This window comes from Fukomys damarensis, unplaced genomic scaffold, assembly GCF_012274545.1.
Source record: "Fukomys damarensis isolate Sample0158 unplaced genomic scaffold, DMR_v1.0_HiC HiC_scaffold_26, whole genome shotgun sequence".
In the NCBI taxonomy this organism is placed as follows: Eukaryota; Metazoa; Chordata; class Mammalia; order Rodentia; family Bathyergidae; genus Fukomys; species Fukomys damarensis.
The window spans coordinates 32,903,199-32,922,960 of record NW_022900938.1 but is presented as its reverse complement, the minus strand read 5'-3'; the positions used below and the strand labels follow the sequence as shown (position 1 = coordinate 32,922,960).

Below are 19,762 nucleotides of genomic sequence, written 5' to 3'. Positions count from 1 at the left end.
TTTTTTTTTTTTTTTTTTTTTTGGTGGTACTGGGGGTAGAACTCAGGACCTTGTGTTTGCAAGCAGGTGTGGTGCCACTGAGCTAAACCCCAGACCCAGCATTTCTCATTTTTTTATAAAGTAGGATACACATAAACATACATATTCAGAATTTCTGGAAGGGTACATACTAAAATCTCAATAGTAGTTACTTCTGAGAAATACAAGGCAAAATAAGGGTTAAGAATCTCACTTTTACTTAGTATACTTGTATCACCATACTTTGTTTTTTATTGGGATTAATTGTTTTGGGGGGTTAATTGTTGATTTGTTACTTCTTGCATTTTTGCAACAACTGTGCAATTTTTTGTAAATTTTAAGTCATTAATTTTTCTGTAATAATTTTAATCTATATACTTGGAATAATCAGATTTTATTTTCACATGATTCTTGCTTGGCAGAATGTTTTTAATTCATTGGCGATGCCACACTGATTTCTCAAAAGTACATTTAAATTCTGGGTTGCAATAAACTAGGGAAAAAAACTGAGAAAACTGATTTAAAACATAGGATGGTTCTGTGGTAAGTCTGTTGACAATTTCAGTAATAATCAGAACTTTTGCTGACACATTTTATGTCTGTTTGTGCTGCAATGACAAACTACTTTGGACTATATAATTTATAAATAGTAGAAATGTGTTTCTGGAGGCTGGGAAATCCAAAATGAAGATACCCGCGAGTTTGATGTGTAATGCGACAGTTTCCTTTTTTAAGATGGCTCCTGTGAGATAAGCCCTGTATCCTCACATGGCAGAAGTGACAAAACTGTGCAAAATGTCTTTTATAAAGGATTTAATGACATTCACAAGGGAGGAGCCTTAACAGCCTAATCTTATCATCTGAAAGACCCCACCTCATAAAACCCCTATGGATTAAGTCAACATGAATTTTGTAGGCAATACATTCAAACCATACCATTCTGCCCCCAAAATTCATGTCCTTCTTACAAAATATTTCAGATACATATACGTATCATATCATTCCATCTCAAAAACCTTAACTCATGCCAACATCATCTTTAAAATCTGTTCATAGTCTCATCTAAATATCATATAAATCAAATATGAAAGAGACTCCTTCAGCAAGTTCCTCTCATCCGTGAGTGTGTGAAATCAAAGTTATGTGCTTCTAAAAAGGCAGAGATAGGAGATTCTTACCAAATGTAAATGCAGCAGCAAATAGTAAATTTTGAGGCTTAAAAATAATCTTTTTAGTCCATGTTCTGTCTTTTTTATACACGGGAGTGGGTCTTGGGCCCCTAAGGCCCTGTGACCCTGCTTCCACGGCTTTACTGACTGCAGCTCTTCTGGTTTAGAGGTACAGGCCTTTGGTTTTCCCAGGTTCAAGTTGCTTTACCAGTAGGTTCTGGTGGCTTTGCCAGTTGTAGTATCAGCGATAGCCCTGACCCCTTAACCCTACTAGACATTGCCCTTGTAGGAGCTATCTGAAGTGGCCTAAACCACAAGACTCTAGAGTGGTCCTGCTGTCAAGCTCTAGATATGACGTAGATTCTTTGCTTATCATTAAAAGAAAGGAACTAACATCTGCAAAGAATTTAATATATAACAACGTATTTTATATATGCCAACTCCTTTAGTTCTACAGGTAAATTTTATTTTCATTTTAAAGAGAAAATAGCTAACAGCTCAGGGAGGCAAATTAATTAGGATGAAAACAGAAATTAAATTAAAAGTTTGTCATAACTTACCACTTGGCATGCTTAGAAATCGGTGGCATTACTGTCACCTAATAGTAGATAATCAAGTTGATAACCTGGTACCATCAAATTGCAGATATGCTAGATAAATCTTGGCTTCTGGAAGTGTGTGAGGAGTATGTGAGGCTTATTAACTTAGTAGAAGTAGAACAAAAAACTGTGTAAGCTGGGGTATATAAGCTCATACTTTAAAAGAAAAAAACAAAATAAAACTTGAGGTTGATGCTTAGCTTACCAAAGTTTCAAAATGGACTTAAATAATATTGTCTCTAAATTAATTAGTTTCTATCTAAAGTGCTATGTATTGGAATAATTAATATTTATCTTCATGAACTGTGGAGCTCCTATTGAGAGCATTCACATCCAAGCAGTTCCTTCAATAAAGCTTTCATTCTCTTTGTTAATCTTGGAGCACTTTGAAAGGTTTTTTGATTGAGACTATTTTTAATTCATTCAACATTTATTAAATTTCTTAGTAAATCATTGGAGGAAAGCCATGGTATTTTCCAGAATATTGAAATTGGTTCTTGAGGATAAGAAAAAATGTTTAACTTACTTAGAGTATTATGAATGACTTAAGGCACTTGTATTTTTTTCCCTATGTTGGTAATAAGCACCTTGAAAAATATGAAGAATGAGAATGTCTAATGTCGGCAGCAATAGGAAAAAATTCAATTTATAGAACTGTATTTTGATACTTAGGGAACTGTGAAATCCCGAACAACTTTATGTCCAAAATTACATGAAATGTGGTGCCTTGGTTTTGAAAAGGAAAGATTAAAATATTGCCTTGATAAAGTAGCAGTTCTTAAGATAAACTTTTAGTTTTATTTATGATATTTTAGAGCATATATGGAAAACCATTTTTAATAAATTTAAGATGTTTTTCATTGGATCACTTTTATTTTAAAATTTGGTTTTGAACCCTAAAAGGAATATAAAGTACCTGTGAAACAAGTACCTAAGGACCTGTTTACCTCTTTAGTTGCTGATAGACCACTTGTTTTGCTAGTCTTTGGAATTAAAAGGAGTGTCAAATACACAGAAGCCAGAGTCATCTTGGCCAGATGGTGTTGGATACAGATGGATGGTTAGTTGTCATGCAGATCTCCTAGTTGGTAACTTGTTGCTGCCATCTGACTCAAAGAATCATTCACACACACTGGCTGTCAAAAGCATCTTCTCTTCTGTCTGTTTTAGCTGTCATGTCTGTGCTCTGTACAGAAGTGTTGACAAGACATTGCTGTTGTACATTTTCAATGTGGTTGTTAGTGATTTTTCTGTTTGGTGGGGTCTTTGATAGTACTGGAATGTACTTGCTTTGTAATTGTATTTTTTTTAATACTATGACCAAGCAACAATTATCTGACATTTTAAAGTATTTTTCTGATCATGTGTTTATTTAGATTTGCTCGGTGAACAAAATCATCTCAAAAAATTGCTTTACTTAATTTTTAACCATAGCAAATAAACTAAATTCTACTGGTAATTTCCCAATTTGATGTATACCCTCTTCTGAACTTTTATAGCCCATAATCAAAAGCATTATACATTTTTCTGAATATGTTTTCTTCTCAAATTACTATCTTTTTCTCTACTAGTATATGCCCCCTCCCTCCAAAATAACATTCAAACTTTATCTTTTACATCCATTTTTTTAGACTCAGTGTCTTTTTCCTTACCTACTGACCTCTTTTCTATTTATCCTGTTTTCCATGTAGAAATAAAAGCAAAGCCATCTTCCCTCTCTCCTTCATGTGTATTGTCAAGGAATATCTGTTTCTCTGTTTCATGAACAACTTAATTAATTTATTTATTCAACTAATTATTGATCATCTTAATATATGTCAGGTATTGTCTGGTACCTTGGAGAAATCAGGAAGAGATGGTCTCTTCCCCTGAGAAGTTTAAGTCTGGAGGTAAATCAGACATATAGACAGACTAGATTACTCTTAACTGCTATAATATAAGGTACAATATATGAAAAAGTATGGTATGAGAATATGAGCTATTGCTATTCTCTTTCCCCTGCTATACTCTCAGAGTATCCATTTTTTTAATTATTACAGAATTTGAGCTTTATAATGTTATCTGGTAGTTTTAAAAATAGTTCAAGACTTCAGCTTGAAATAGCCTTTGATCTACTAGTTTTCCCAGCTATTAAAATATATATTCAGCATTACTCACTTATTGTGATATGTTATACGCAGATTTGCTAATATATGTTTTTAAACCAGAGACTGGAAGTTAAAAATTAATTGGCAGAAGCTTTGTAAGCTGATTCCAAAAGAAAGTGTATTGTCATTCAATTTTGTTGTTAGTGTGGAAAAATCCATAGTAGATGAAGAATGGGCTGAGACTTAATAATTTAATAACTTAATAATTTATTCTGGACCTATCTCTAACCTGGTAAGTTTTTTATGCTGGTTACTTAATCTCTGAACAGTAGACTGTATATGCTTACCAAAATATATGTTTATGAAGAACAGCCAGCCTGGGGTACACACTGAGTTCAAGGTCAGCCTGAACTGCATAGTGAGACCCTATCTCAAAAAAAGAAAAAAAAAGAAAGAGGTGGGGGAAAGAAAGAAAGAATTTGCTGTAGATGTTTGGATCCTTCTTTCAGTTAACTTATTCATTCTTTATAGCAGCTTTGGTGTGAACTGACGTAACACAAAGGTGTCAAATCCTAGGAAGCTTTATTTTAGTAGATTTGAGTATCTCAGGATCAGCTCTGAGACTCATAAGCATTGAAATGTGGTCCAAATAGATACAAGTTTCATTCTTCTGTTCACAATAATAAATTTACTTGGATTATTTATTTCCTGTATGTTTCATTTCAGTAAGCATGTATTTGATATGCTTTGCAAAGTTCTGTGGAGAATGTAAGGATATGTAGGACTTCCCTTAGGCATCATGCAAAGGCAACACACCACTGGGTGTTTTTATCAGTTCTGTCAGTTATTCATTTTTGAAGTGTCTTAATTATAAACTTCACCTTATATATATATAAAATAGGTATATGTGGCTTATTTGAATGACATGAATTTTTAATTTTTAAAGTTAGGATATATTTTTAAAGAATTACTTTTAAACATCTGTTTTGTCTCATGCTTTTTTAAGGATTAAACTCTACATTATAATTTTTATCCTAACTGAAAAACTGAGGCATACTGTCAAATGATCTTACATGAAATTTTTTTAAGATGATTTCTTTTTAATTTTACAGTGCACTAAGTGTTTTAAGTCACAAATGTTGCTAACAGTTACACATACATACCTGAAGACAGTTTGTACCTAATAAATAAATTCTCCAAAATCTAGGAAATGACAATATGGGCAACTTCTATTTATTAATGGACAATAAATGTGTGTTCATCTCTGTCAACAAACACGAGGCTAACTGGTTTTCATGTCAGCAGACTGAGAACTATGAGCAGAGAATACGTGAGCAACAGGAACAGCTGTCACTTCAACAAACTATTATTGACAAGCTAAAATCACAGTTACTTCTTATGAATTCCAGTCGAGGTATGTTCATGTTAATTTTTTATGTATTTCTTGAACCTCTTAAAGACAAGAAAGGTGAAAGTTGAGATTTACTGTTTTATTTTTTTCATTGTTTCTCAATAATTAAGATATAATAAGTTATAATACAACTATACATTATGTTTATTTAAATGAACACTTGCATGATATGAATGGACTATCATATGTACTGTTATGACAGAACTCTAGGTTGATTAAACTTTCTTGAAGGTACTTTGCCTATGTCTATACCTTTTGAATAAAAAATTGAAGTCCTAAGACTAGAGCATAAGAAAATTTGTCCAAGTACCCAAAGATACAAATGCAGGTATGCATCACAGTGTAATTTCTAATAATGAAAAATTAAAAGAAATTTCTCATTTTCCAGATAACTAAACATGGGGAGGTTCCTGGAGGGTGGTTCCTCCAGAAACAGCATGGAAGTGGAAGGTCTTTGCCCCTCCCCACACACCTTGCCCTGTGCATCTCTCCCTTCGTAATGTCCCTTAAAGTAAATCAATAAACAAAAAAGGAAGAAATGTCCAACAGTTTAGTTACAGTGAATCATGTGAATAACTACATAGCCAAGAAAATTGATAATAGTTTTTAACTTACTAGCAAAAATTTGTTCATGATATATAGCAAAGTAAACAAGGAATATAAAAATAAATGTTTTTATGCAGATTTTTATTTGAATTTATATATATAGGGAAAAAACTGTGGTGAAATATAAACCAAAATGTTTAAAATTTTATTTTTTATTCTATATTTAATTTTTGCATATTCTAATCTTCCTGCAATAAACATAAAAGTTATGTAAAAAGTATCTTAAGGAATACCAGAAAGTATGACTTGCAAAAAAGTTTAATGGTTTGTAAAATAAAATGCAAACAGCCTATTTCTCATTCTCTGAATTCTGTTTTACAACTACCCATGGAGAATATGGGGTTTTATATATTTCCTTTTTTTTTTTTTAATTAAGTTTATCAGTACTTCTTAGGTATACAGTACAGTTACTTTCATCAGCAGGATCTTGTACCTTTACAAGATGTATCTTGGTTCTTATTTTGTCCTCATACCCCTGCCCTCCATTCAACCCCTCCACACTTCCCTGTTTACAAAGACTTTGTTTCCATTTTTTCCTTTTCTCATATATTTTCTTTTCCCTTCTTTCCTTTCCCCTACACTTCTCACTTCCTCTATTCCTTTATCCCTTTTCTTCCTATTTTACATTATCAATTATACAATTTGAACCTTCTTTACACTTTTAGTTTCTCACACCACAAAAACTATTTGGTTTTATAAATAAATAGGACATAAATTTATAAATAAATAGGACATATTTATAAGAGTATGGCCTCAATGTGCATTTATATACCTATAAATGACTAGTTTCTCATTCTTTGTGGCTGAATACTACTCCATTTTATTAAACACAAACACACACACACACACACACACACAGACACCTTTATCCAGTCTCCAGTTGATGGACAGTTGGGCTGTTTCCAAGTTTTATCTATTTCAAACTGTACTGCTATAAATATGTGTGTGTGTGTATGTATAATATGTTATGATTCTTTTAATTCTTTTGGAAAGATACCCAGCAGGGGAATAGCTGGGTCAAATGGGACTTCTATTCTTAGTTTTTTGAGGTATCTCCATATTGATATCCACAGTGGTTGCACCAGTCTGCACTCCCACCAACAATGGAGAAGGGTTCCTATCTCCCCACAGCCCTGCCAGTATTTGTTATTGGTTGATTTCTTGATAGTAGCCATTTTTACTGGGTAAAGTGGAATCTCAGTGTGATTTTCATCTGCATCTGTCTAATGACCGGTGATTTTGAACATTTTTTCATATATTTATTTGCTGCATTTACTTGTTTGTCTGAGAAGTAAGTGTCTGTTCATTTCAGATGCCCATTTTTGAATCCAGTCTTTATATTTAGGGGGTTGTATATTTCATAGGAAGAAAAAAATCTAAATGAACCATTTTTCAAGGTAACTTATCTAAATATTTCTAAGCACATAACTTAAAATCTGTTCTTTTAAAATTATATTTTTTGGTTTTTTTATTATTTTATTTTTTCAAGTGAGGCCAAAAAATAAGAGTTTTCTACTAATGTCCAAGAGGCTTTTGTCTTATAGATAACAGTTATGGCTATGGTCCTCTGCTTGACGATGGTGAAACAAGGAAAAGTAATATGACTCTTGATCAGCCACATGATAAAGTGAAATCAGGAATACCAAAAGAAAAACAATCAAAGGTACACTGTACTGTCATGTTTGTTTCTAAAGAAAATAAGAAATGAAAAATTAGATTTCATGGGCTTCCTGAACTATTTTGTCAGTATACCCTAACAATTTTGGTGGACAGAGCATGAGTAGAAACTGGACAAACTTCTTTTCAAACCTAGTGTTGGTTCTACAAAAAAAGAGCATTTAAATGCTGATACACAAAACATCTTTCTTATTTTATATTCCTGACGTGATAACACCACTGGAATTCTAAACTAAGAGGTTCTGCATATGCAAACATATGACTTACAGCTTCTTAAATAGAACTGTCTCCAAGGGAAAAAAGCTTTGGTTTCATATTTCTATTACTCTTTTTTTTTTCCTATATCAGAAGCATTTAACAAAGAAGTAAAAGGCTTAATTTAAAATTTAAACTAAGGTAGATAGTAAGAAACAAATGATCCTCAAGAACCACTTTCTATTTTTGTCTTTAATTTCCCATGTTTAGTTGAAAAGAAATTCCACCTACTTAAGGAAGAGTCTTCATGAATATAAGCAGTATAAAAAGAACATCTGCAGGAGGCATATACAAGGATGTTTATGCTACATTGGTTAGAAATAATCTAAGCATCCATCAAGAGCAGAATAGTACATCTTTAGAGGCAATTTAGAAAAATTAAAAAACTGTTTTGTTATTGTTGTTTTGAACAGGGTCTTGCTATGTAGTTAAGGTGGGTCTTGAACTCACTATGCAGCCCAAACTAGGCTCAAACTTGTGCGATCTTCCTGCCTCAGTCTCCCAAGTACTGGGATTACAGGTGTGCACCACCACACTCAGCATAAAATAAACTATTCATATAGTAACATTCCTAGATTTCAAAAGCATTGTTGAATGAAAAATGGATATTACAAAATGATAAAATGGGCACAAATTATGTGATATTTAAAAACAATACATAGTTGTGTTCATGTTTATGGAAACAAATAGTAATAAATGTATATAAATATGGACCGAAAGGGTACATATTTTCTTTAGAAAAAATAGTTACTCCTAGAGTTGGGGGGAAAGGAGATTTTATAGTGTCTAGGAAGGAATAATTGCAACTTTTTCTTTTATAAAAAAAGAAAGCAAATATGGCAACCAGGTAATGTTTGTTAAATCTGAGAAGGAAGTGCATAGACTTTTTTTTTTAAGGGGATTCTGGGGATTGATGGCAGGCTATATCCTCAAGTCGTTATCTTTTATTTTGAGACAAGGTCTCACTAGGTTGCCGAGGCTGGGTGCAAACTCATGATCCCCCTCTCAGCCTCCCACAGTGCTAGGATTTCAGGCACGTGCCACCATGCCCAGCATAGACATGTATTATATTATACTTGTTTTCCTGGGTCATTGAAATTTTATACATTTGAAGGGGATATTTTTAAATAAAATGAGTTGAGTTATATACAAATAAGGACTCAATATCAATAAGACCAAAGAGGTCAACAGTGTGATTTTTTTATAGCTTTCATTCTAAATAAAGCAGATTTTAGTTTTATTTGTAAGGGCCACTCAGTTACAGATCCCACAACTAAGACTATCTTGTTACTAAACATCAAATATGAGAAATCCAATTTTGAAGCATTTTTCAGTAAATAAAATTTCAAAATGAGTTTTCTACATTATCTCCAGGTCAAATATATTTTTTTGTTGTTCAAAGCTATTAGAGGCTGGGAGTTTAGCTTATTGGTAGAGCACACGAGTGTCTGGGTTTGAGCCCCAGTACCAAAAAAAAAATTTAAACTATTATTTATTGGAATTGTTCCATTTTTTTCCACTCACCCCATTCCAGTTTCCACTTGTGTAAAAAATGCTGGTAAGCAATCACAAGAAACCATGGAAATGGAATATATTTATTTTGCTTAAAAGGAAAATTCAGGAACAGTGATTCTGACTTTTGGGATACAGTTGTTGTTAAGCCTATTATAGTACATTATGAAATTACTGAATTACTATAAACATTGACTTGTAAGTTTAACACTTAAGTAAATAATACGTACAATTTTCATGTTTCATACACTTCTAAATGCCATTAGTTATCAGTAATTTTTAGTAGTCAAAATTCTTATATTTATTCCATTTGTAACATTTCTTTAAGCATAATACACTATCTCCAGTTCAAATATATAAAAGATATTTGTTAAAATAACTTTAGAACAAAAGGAGTGTTGTGAAAAGATGTAAAGTATATTAATAATGTAGTTTCTTTTAAATTCCTATGCTTCATTGTTTTTTGTTTTGTTTTGTTTTGGTACCAGGGATTGAATTTGGGACCTTGTTCTTGTTAGGCAGTTGGCGGAACCACTGAGCTAAATCCCCAGCCCAGATACTTCATTTTTGAACATGGAAGTTTTAAAGTTTATTTTTCAGTCACTATTCAGTGGGAGTAATTTAATAGAAATCCTTTCTAAAATGTGTTTGTTTTAATTTTTAAGATATTTTATCTGTAAGACTTATGTCTATACTGAGCTAAAATTAAGTTTAGGTGGTAGAAATTGTGTCCGATATAGCTTATTTCCAAAAAACTGTATAATGTTGCATCAGTTGTAACTATATTTGTGTACAAAGAGAGAAAAAGCCCCAAGTAAGGAATAAACCTAAATTCAGTGAGTTACCTGAACCATCTTTGTTAATATAAGGAAGGTTTATGTAATAGCCTCTTTTTTGTTGGTGATGAAGGTTTTTGTTTTGTTTTTTTGTTTTCTTGAGAAGGTCTCGCTGTGTAGTACAGGCTGTATTGTTCTCTCTGTGTTACCCAGCCTGGCCTGGAACTTTTGATCTTCCTGCCTCAGTGCCCTGAGTTTAGGTTACAGGTATATGCCACCATGCTTTGCTGACAGCCACATTTTGATTTTCTGAATGGCTCAACTCACTCTTCTCATACTATAACTATTTGATAAAAATTAAGCTGTCTTATATTTCCACTTTATCTTCTTCCTTTGTGTGTCTCTAGCCAAAGTGCTAACGAACACTAAATATATAAAGAGAAGATATATTATATATATATATATTTTTTTAATATTACTGGGAATTGAATCCAGGGCCTTCACACTGAACTACATCCCACCCCTTTTTTTATTTTTTAAATTTTGAAACGGGGTTTCACTAAGTCACTGAGTTGCCCAGGTTGGACTCAAACTTGTGATCCTCTTGCCTCAGACTACCAGAATGCTGGTATTACATGTGTGCACCACCACACATGACTAGGAAATATATTCTCAAAGAAAGAATAAATGAGATTTATTGCAGAAGAAATATGTTCTAAAAGAAAAGATAAATTAAATATATTGGATACTTGAGAGCTGGCTGTATATTCCATATAAACAGTTATGCCTAATTTAGAAAAAGTACTGGCCAGTCACGCAATTAAAATAGGCATTGTTTCTGCTGGCATATATGTTTATTTATCTGTACCTAATGGGTTATAGTTAAATTTGCTTCTAGATAATACAAGTGAAATCCTTTCCCAAAAAACTTTAATATTTTATTATATTATATTCTTTCTAAAATGAGAAAATCCATGTTGGGTATTTACTATTTTGTAAAAAAATGTACATCCACATAGATGAGAATTAGAAGACAGAGAGAAATGATAAAGGTAATGGAACAACTTTTTCTATTTTCAGTATACTTTAATATTATTCATCTTTAGAAAAACTAATATTTCTAGGAATTTATTTCCAATCAGTTGGCCTCACTTCTGTAATGAGTTAGGAAGTTAATAGAAAGGCTTTGAACCAGTAACATAAGGAAGCTCCTGCTAACCACCCACAGTCCTTTCTTCCTTCTGCTTGGTGGGTGGTTTGACGATTTGTTTTCTTTAGCCTGTTTGTTTTGTTTTGCATTTTGTTTTGTTAGACTACGTGAGAGAGGAAAAACTCATGGACATTTTGGCAAATGGCAACTGTGGCTGCTTTGGGGATAAAAGATACAGAGTGAGGAAGAGGGATAAATAAAGGGAAAATTAAGTCCTTTTTCAAACTCCACTTAAAAAAAATGACATTTACAGTCATTTATAGTTTAGCTTCTGTTTCGTTATTCTACTCAAAAAGCATTCGATTTTAAAGGAAATTAAAGAGGACAAGACAATGCAACTATATTATTAGATGAACCATAGTAGTACTCTTATTTACAGTTGAATCCTGTATTCAGTCCCTAGCATCAAAAAAAAAGTAAATTCAATTTCATAAATCCTATCATTAATGTCAAAGGAAAGAAATATAGCTTATCAAAAATTTTTCAAAAATTCTTCATGTGATAGATTTTCCAGAGGGAAATAATAGATGAGCAATGCTTAAAGAACCAAGGAACTGTTGGGTGGGGGGTGTTTGTTTTTTCTTTGTATTTGGTTTTGGCTTGATTTGGTTTGGCTTAGTTTGGATTGGTTTTGTGATACTAAGGATCCAACCCAGGAGCATTCTATATCCCCTGTCATCTGTAATTTCTTATTTTGAGTCAGGGTCTCACTAGGTTGCCCAGGCTGCCCTTGAACTTGCAGTCCTCCTGCCTCAGCCTCCTAAGTAGCTGGGATTACAGGTGTGTGCCACCAATCCCAGCATTACTGATTCTTTTTTTTTTATAATCAGTTTTTAAAATAGAAAGTATTTACAGATAAATCAAATTACACAAAACTCACACACTTACCTTGACAAGCACTATTTATCTTTTGTTTGCAGGACCCTTGTCAGAAACAGTACCCCATGTCCATGATAGCTGTTATTTTAATAACAAATTTTCTACTTTAAACATAGTTTTAATTATCATAATTCATTTTTCAAAACAAGAATTACACTGAATATTTTTTACAATCTTTGGAAATGAGATTTTTAAATGTTTCTGGGAGATAGTTTATTTGCTAAACTAAATTTTATATTGGCTATCTAAGGCTTCACAGAAATTCTTTGTCCTTATCTTTCTATCCCACTTTCTGTTTTTATAGAGGGTTATACAAAAATGTAGTGTTTTAAGGCAAACAAAATGTATAGAACAGTCTATAACACATAAAAGAATTTGACACTATTGTGAAATTGTCTTTCTTCATTCATTCAGTAATTCTAAATTTTTGCTATATACCTAAAGCTGGCAACCACTGGAGAACAAAGAAATATTGTCCCATCTTCTTTCATAAAATCTTGTTTTAATGATCAAAGTTTGACATTATTGAATATTGTAGTTATTTCAGATTCTAGGATCCAAAGTGTGAAGTAAACATTAAAGAGTTTAATTGAACTTTTAACTAATTAAACAGGGATTGTACATACTTTTGTCCAAATAGCTGGTTTTATTCTTCATTTCTGATTTTGTATATGAATTGTAATTTATTCTTATACTTGCCTTCAATATTTCATCTGAGTTAACCAAAAGCTTAAAAATACATTGCATACAGTTGTCACTGAAACATACTCGTTATTCAGTTTGCAGATCTCTGGGGTAGCTACATTGCGACTAGCTCAGCAGATATGATAGCTCTGAAGAAGCAGGAAAGATTTGGCAGGTTTAGAATAGCGAAGAGTGATGTGCCTGTGGGGCTGCCATTCACAATAACGTTAAGCAACTGTGATATGCTGTACCTGACAATTGCAAGTAAATAGAGACATTCTAACATGTTCGAAAAAAGCTGATGTCTAAAAATTCATTTTTCAATCACTTGGATAAGAAGTATTTTTTTTCTCATTGAGTTTATTGGTACTTTTTAGGTATACGGTACAGTTACATTCATCATTGGGATCTTGTACCTTTACATGACAGGTCTTGGTTCTCATTTTTTCCCCATACCCGTGCCCTCCCTTCACCCCCTCATCCCTTCCCTATTTACAAAAACTTTGTTTCCATTATTTCGTTTTCTCATATTCTTTTCCCTTCTTTCCTTTCCCCTACCCTTCCCACTTCCCCTACACCTTTAGCCCTTTGCTGCCTTAATCTTTTTGGTAGTGTTTAATGACTAGCAAGGCTGAGTGAGTAAAAGCTTAATAAATACTTCTTTTATTTGCTCAGCCTTGCTAGACATTAAACACTACCAAAAACACTAAGGCGGCATAGTTGCCTTTAAGGAATTATAGTTTGGCCGAGGAAATAAAACCTGGAGACTCAAACAAAGCACTTGGGGCCAGGTATTTAGCTCAGTGGTTTCACCACCTGCCTTGCAAGCGTAAGGACCCAAGTTCGATCCCTGGTACCAAAAAAATAAAAAAATAAATGAAATTCTCGGTAAGTTAAGGTTAGGTTTGCACATGGGCTCAAAATTTAGTCCAAGTAGGGAAAATTGTAGAAAAAACTCATATCCCAGTGGGCTGATGGTAGGCTTGAACAGAAGCTTGAATGTTAGCTTAAGTAAGAAAAGGGGACAAGTCCTTATTTAAATGCAAGTATTATATAAACTTAAATTTTTCTACAAGATTTTGATGGAAAAAAGGTAATTTCTAGACAGGAACTGAAAGTATCTCAGATAACTTTAGACAACATTGTATATATCAAAATCTAAAACTTAAGTTTTTGAATAAGAAGTATCATTTACTATAACCAATTTTAAATGACATGATCATAACTTCATAGGAGAGGGTGCTGCCTATCTTTCTTTTACTTTATTATATATGGCAGTTTGTCCAGCAGTGTTAACTTAAACCCTGTGCTGCTTTCTGGCCTTCTGTAGCCTTATAAAATCCTACACTCACGGTTCTAGGTCTTGGATGATATCCTCATCCTTATGCTATTCATATTTCACAGACAATACTCTGGACTTTTTGAACAGCTCCCACTTAGGGATCTCCATCTTAGTTTTGGGCCCTCATATCTTCACTGAACACTCTAGACATTTTTTTCTGTCGCAGGTCTCTGAACTCTATTTATCTACATTACTGGATATTATCCAGGTACCTGGCTTTATATACATTATCAAACCTTTAAAAAAGAATATAATACAGGTATATGATAAATGTTTTTCATGATTTGAACAAAAGTTAAAAGTTAGACATTTAATTAAAATATTTAACTAGCAGGTGATTTCCATAGGAAAGTTTAAACCTATTTATATCATCAAAATACATAATAGGTACCTTTTCTAATCAGAGGAACTTGAAATAAATTTGACTGCTTGGGCTCATTACTCAACTTTAAAAATAAATCCCTGTACTCCTTTAATGCTTCATTCTTCTCAACTTTTATTAGACAGAAGTGGTGATTGTACCCACTATGCCGTGGCATGAGCAACCTGGAAATTCTAGAGAACTGGCGAGAAATACATTTTTATGGGAAGCACCTCAGAGAATCCTGCCTTCTCAGTCAGAGCAAATGTCCCATTGCCTCTGTTTTTGTTTTAAGAGATTATAAACACTTCTCTTTTTTCCTTTTTAGAGGCTAGTCTTTGTTTGTAGACTATCTGGAAGAGTAATAATTGCATGGAAAAATTGTCTTCATCCACTTCATTCACCAAAGTTCCCAGTTTTTGCCAAACTGATATATTAAAGATATCACAAACTCTAAGAAAAAATATATTCATGTCCAAAGCATTTTAGTATTCACACTGAAATTTCTCTTGCAGAAATTTTGTTTCCAAAATGGAATTAATTTGTCTTAACCTTTCTTGCTATAGACCTGAATTTTTTAAATTCAGTGCGTCATTTGGGGGTTTTTATTTTGTTGTAATACTGCAAATACCTCTTGGGAAGGGAAGAAAATGAGAAGTAGTCTATCACTTTTTAAATTATTTTCCCTAACTTGTAAGCAAATTGAGGCATCACAGTGTGGCTGGCTTTTTTCCCCTTTATATTCCCCTCCTGTCCCCTTTTTCACATTTCTCTTTTATTTAATCATCAGAGCTCACAAAATAGGATTTGTGAATTCTGTCTAGCCCTGATTTATCTTGACTAAGACAGCCTCAGCAGGGAAAGAATACCCTACCACCACTACCACCAAACAGTCTGGTTTCTCCTATTGTCATATGATAATCCGTCATTCTCAAAGGTTCTCAAAATACATTTGGAGGATTTTTTTTTTTTTACTGCTATAAAATACTTTTGTATTCAGTCTGTTTTTTTCCTTTTCTAGATGAATTATGTAAAACAATCCAGCCATAGATAATGTAGTTGGGAAGAAGCTTTTTTAGCAATTATGGATATTCTTCTTTGATACTACACCAAAACTTGATAAGTGGTTATTTTTTAAATGTTATCTGTAGTGTGGTGTCTAAAATCCTACATCACTGAACATTTCTGCTGTGGTAAAAGCCATCAGTCTGTCTTGTATTTTGAATGTGCCTTTACTAGTGTATAATTTTAAAGTATAATGAACTGATCATTTAGAAAAAATAGATTGGTTCACTGATTTATTCAGATTACAGATCTTCCAAATGTTGACTCACTTCATTGTATAATATTTAAAGTTATATATGACATCATCACTGATTTCATCTGAAAAGTCTTTAAGTATTGGGCAGCTGTCAAGCTTTCTATGATAACTACAAGTTTTCCAAAATTTTAATTTTCACTTGAAAGTTCAGATTTTCTCATTGGCAACAAATCTTGTCACTTGTTTTCCCTAAAGTGACAGGCTAACTTCATTTTCTTTTGAGAAAATGTCTGAATAACTGTAGCCTGCGTGTCAGTCGTTCTTTCAAGTGACAATGGCATTCTGTTTAAAAAGTGACTACTTCAGCTTGCAACTCAAACTGTTGCATCAAGTTCTTTTTTCTAAAACAACTATTGTACTTCAGTATGTGGTACCAGTTTTTTTTGTGCTTACTTCTAAGTTTTTTGTTATAGAGAGTTTGGGGGGTGGGTACCGGGGATTGAACTCGGGTCCTTGCACTTGCAAGGCAGGCCACCGAACCTCTGAGCTAAATCCCCGGCCCGAGAATATTTTTTAAATGTTATTTGGAATAAAATTCACTAAAAATAATTTTACTCATTTATTAAGGACACTTTTAGGTGAAACTGGGCTATTCATTTGCTTTCCTTTCTACTGAGTGTGTGGCGTTGAAAGATATAGATACCATGATTTGAAATCTAATTGAAAGATTAGATACCATGGATGGCTTTTGTAATGTTCTGGCACCGACAGTTTTATTCACTTTTGCTTTTGAATCAGCAATGTAAATACCAATATAGTTTAAAATGCCAATATCTTAATATTATTATGAACATAGTTTCCCTCATGAATGTCAAAGTCAGGTACTTTATTTTACCCTACTTACAAATGAATAAGTAATCAGCTACTCTTTTATAGGTGCTGGAAGAAAACAGCACCTATAAAAGAATCAGAGAAAAAAGACCTTAGTATTAGTCACAACACAGCAAACAGCAAGAACATCATATTTGGCTTATTGGGGCATGACACTGATAGACCTGGGTGGACGTCTGCACATAAGACGGGTTACATAAGGAGAGGAAGAGGGAAGTAGAGAAGCCGTTCATCTTGTAGCAAGCAGGAAGCAAACTTGTTCTTTGTCCCAAGGATACATTACTCAAAAGATGTTTCAGGTTTTCCCTCTGCAAACACAATCCTGAGCAGTGTCCAAGTGAAGAATAGTCAGAGCCTTGAATTCTTGGCATGTGCAGCAGACATATAGAGGGACGCTCAGGGGCCATAGCAGATCCCTTCTCCCAACTGCAGATCCCTTGAAAGAATCTTGAGATCTCACTGGTCCTGGCCCATATCTTGAGATCACTGGCAGTGTGGGGCTAGGGATGTAGCTCTGTGGTAGAGCACCTGCTTAGCAGGCACAAGACCCTAGATTTGATCCTCAACCTCTCAAAAGAAGAGAGAGGGAGGTTCAGAGGGAGAAAGAGAGAAAAAAGGAAAGTAACGTGGATCTGCCTGATGCATCTTCTAGTATGCTCCACAAAACTCTAGACCTGTAGAACCGGGGATTTAGCTCAGTGGTTCTGCTGCCTGCCTCACAAGTGCAAGGACCCAAGTTTGATCCCTGGTACAAAAAAACTCTAGACCTGTAAAATGCTATATACTATGTACTCTGTAAGATAAGTTTTAAAAGTACAAGAATGTAAGTAGAATCTGAAGTCAAAGAAAGCCACATAGCTTTGTAAAGCCAAAGGATCTCTACCCAGTCCTTCAACCAACATTGTATTTTAATATCCTCTTATTGGATTTCTAATCCCCTCAAAGACATTGCTAGAATTTGGTGGCGGAAGAAAGGAAAGCCCACCTTTTTTTATTTGCTCCTAATAGCTTACAGTCTCTGAATTCTGTATTTAAGAAGACTTGCTATGTTGTAGAAACTTTTACCCTAAAAGATTTTTTCTTTGCCAGTCATCTTTCCACACAGTTTTGTTCATGTTGTGTGTACACACACATATATCTCCATCCTAAAGTCCAGTAGAACAAGTATAGAATAGTTCTTACACAATCCACATCATTGACCTAAGATTTTTTTTCTTCCCTGATAAGTCTCTTTAGTAAACAAAATAATTCTGAGATGGATATCTTTTGTTTTCTTTTTCCCATGGTGTTTATCAGTTGTAGTACGATTTTTGCCTTCCAACTCAGGGTCATCCCTAAATAATTCAATATCTGATGGGTTTAGCTACTGTTACTTCTGTCCTTAATCGCTTTTTACTATTGAACATTAAGGATAACATGTTTCCTTCTATATTTCGTCATAATAGTATCTCAAGGGGCCACAAACTTGTCTGCATCCCCTAGTTGTATCATCTGGACAGTATTTCCTGCTAAGTGGCCAAACAGCCACAGTAGGTCTCCAACATTATGCTGCTAATTCAATATTCTCTCTTATATCTTCCTTGTGCTCCAGCCTGAGAATCCTAATCCCCACCCCCAGCTCTTTCTTCTTGTCTTGACTTAGCACAAAGTGATAATTTTTATATAAAGCTGAATCTAAAACTCCCCTTTCTCCTTTTATGATAAATGTCCATTCCTTTGGCATGAAGGAAATAAAGTTGGTTTATTTTATTTATTAAAGTACAGTTTTATTCTATACTTACCTATTTCAGAAAAGCCTAATTTCAGTTTCTTTAGGATTTCTTTTACCCTAAATTTTGTTTTATGCTAAGGAAAATAGCCTTATATTAAAAATGAAAATATAGGGCCAGGGATTTAGTTCAGTGGTGCTGCTGCCTGCCTCAAAAGTGCAAGGTCCTGAGTTCAATCGCTGGTACCAAAAAAAAAAAAAAAAAAAAAAAAAATAGCTGGCAGGGGTGGCACACACCTATAATCCCAGCACTCGGGAGACTGAGGCAGGAGGATCACCATGAGTTTGAAACCAGTCTGGGCTACATAGTAAGTTCAGGGCCAGCCTGAACTACAAAGCCAAGGCCCTGTCTCAAAAAGCAAAAAAAAAAAAAAAGAGAGAGAGAGAGAGAGAGAAAATATACAGTGTGAGCTAGCTCTGAAGGAAAATTGGCTATATGGATATGTATGTTTTGAAACTTGTAGTCTATGGATCTAAAAATAAATGTGCAGGCCAGGATGTAGCTCTGTGGCACCACACCTGACTGGCAAGTGCAAGGTCCTGAGTTTGATCCACAGTATCAGAGAAAAAAAAATTAAAAAATTTTAAAATATGGTATTTACTCCCAGTGGAGCCCTACTCTGCTCTAAAGTAGGATCAACTTGAATAATTTGTAGAAAAATATATGCAAGATAGATAATGGAAAGTAGAGAGACAGATCTTTTTCAAATGGGAAAAGGATCAAGAGATAGAGGAAGGACGGAGGGGAAGGAGATGAAAAAAGAGTTAAGATGTGTTATATACATGTACCAACTCCACACAAGGACTTTAATCATCATGTACTACAAACATACTAATAAAAATAAAAACCAAAAATTTGATTCTATGCAAAAATAAAATAAAATATAGTGGTCTAGAAGACACCAGAAGAAGTGAGCATGAATTGGACAAATTGAAATTTGAGAATGACTATTAAGAAAGACTAGGCCTGAAGGTAAAAGACATTATTAGGAGGTGACTATTGAGTACAGTTGAGGTAAAAATGAATGATGTAACTGAAGAAAGGTCTGTAATGAGGGAAGAGCAGCATACTTGGTTTTGAATGTTAGAGAATGCTTACATTTATGAACTAGGAAGAAGAGAGATCAAAGAAACTTGAGATGTGTTACTGTGGACCCTTGACTTACGAACTCAGTTCATTCGGGAGATCTGGTTGTAACTCAGGTTACACTCAGGCTCCTCTACACAGCCTTCGAAGTCTCTCTTCTTTATACAGG

At 33.8% G+C, this 19,762-nt stretch overlaps 1 protein-coding gene across 7 annotated transcripts in view; it reads left to right on the top strand.

The window, feature by feature from the left end:
* Tank (TRAF family member associated NFKB activator) overlaps window positions 1-19,762 on the top strand; it is an 83,928-nt gene that overhangs the window by 47,295 nt on the left and 16,871 nt on the right. For 4 of the 7 annotated variants that reach the window (XM_010606827.3, XM_033756311.1, XM_010606831.3 and 1 more), the window contains exons 3-4: window positions 5,176-5,287; window positions 7,435-7,553. The exons of 1 other annotated variant lie outside the window; for it this stretch is intronic. In XM_010606827.3, coding sequence (XP_010605129.1) covers window positions 5,176-5,287; window positions 7,435-7,553 — 231 coding nt within the window. The remainder of the gene's footprint in view (window positions 1-5,175; window positions 5,288-7,434; window positions 7,554-19,762) is intronic. 2 more of the 7 variants (XM_010606832.3, XM_010606829.3) reach the window with 1 other exon arrangement.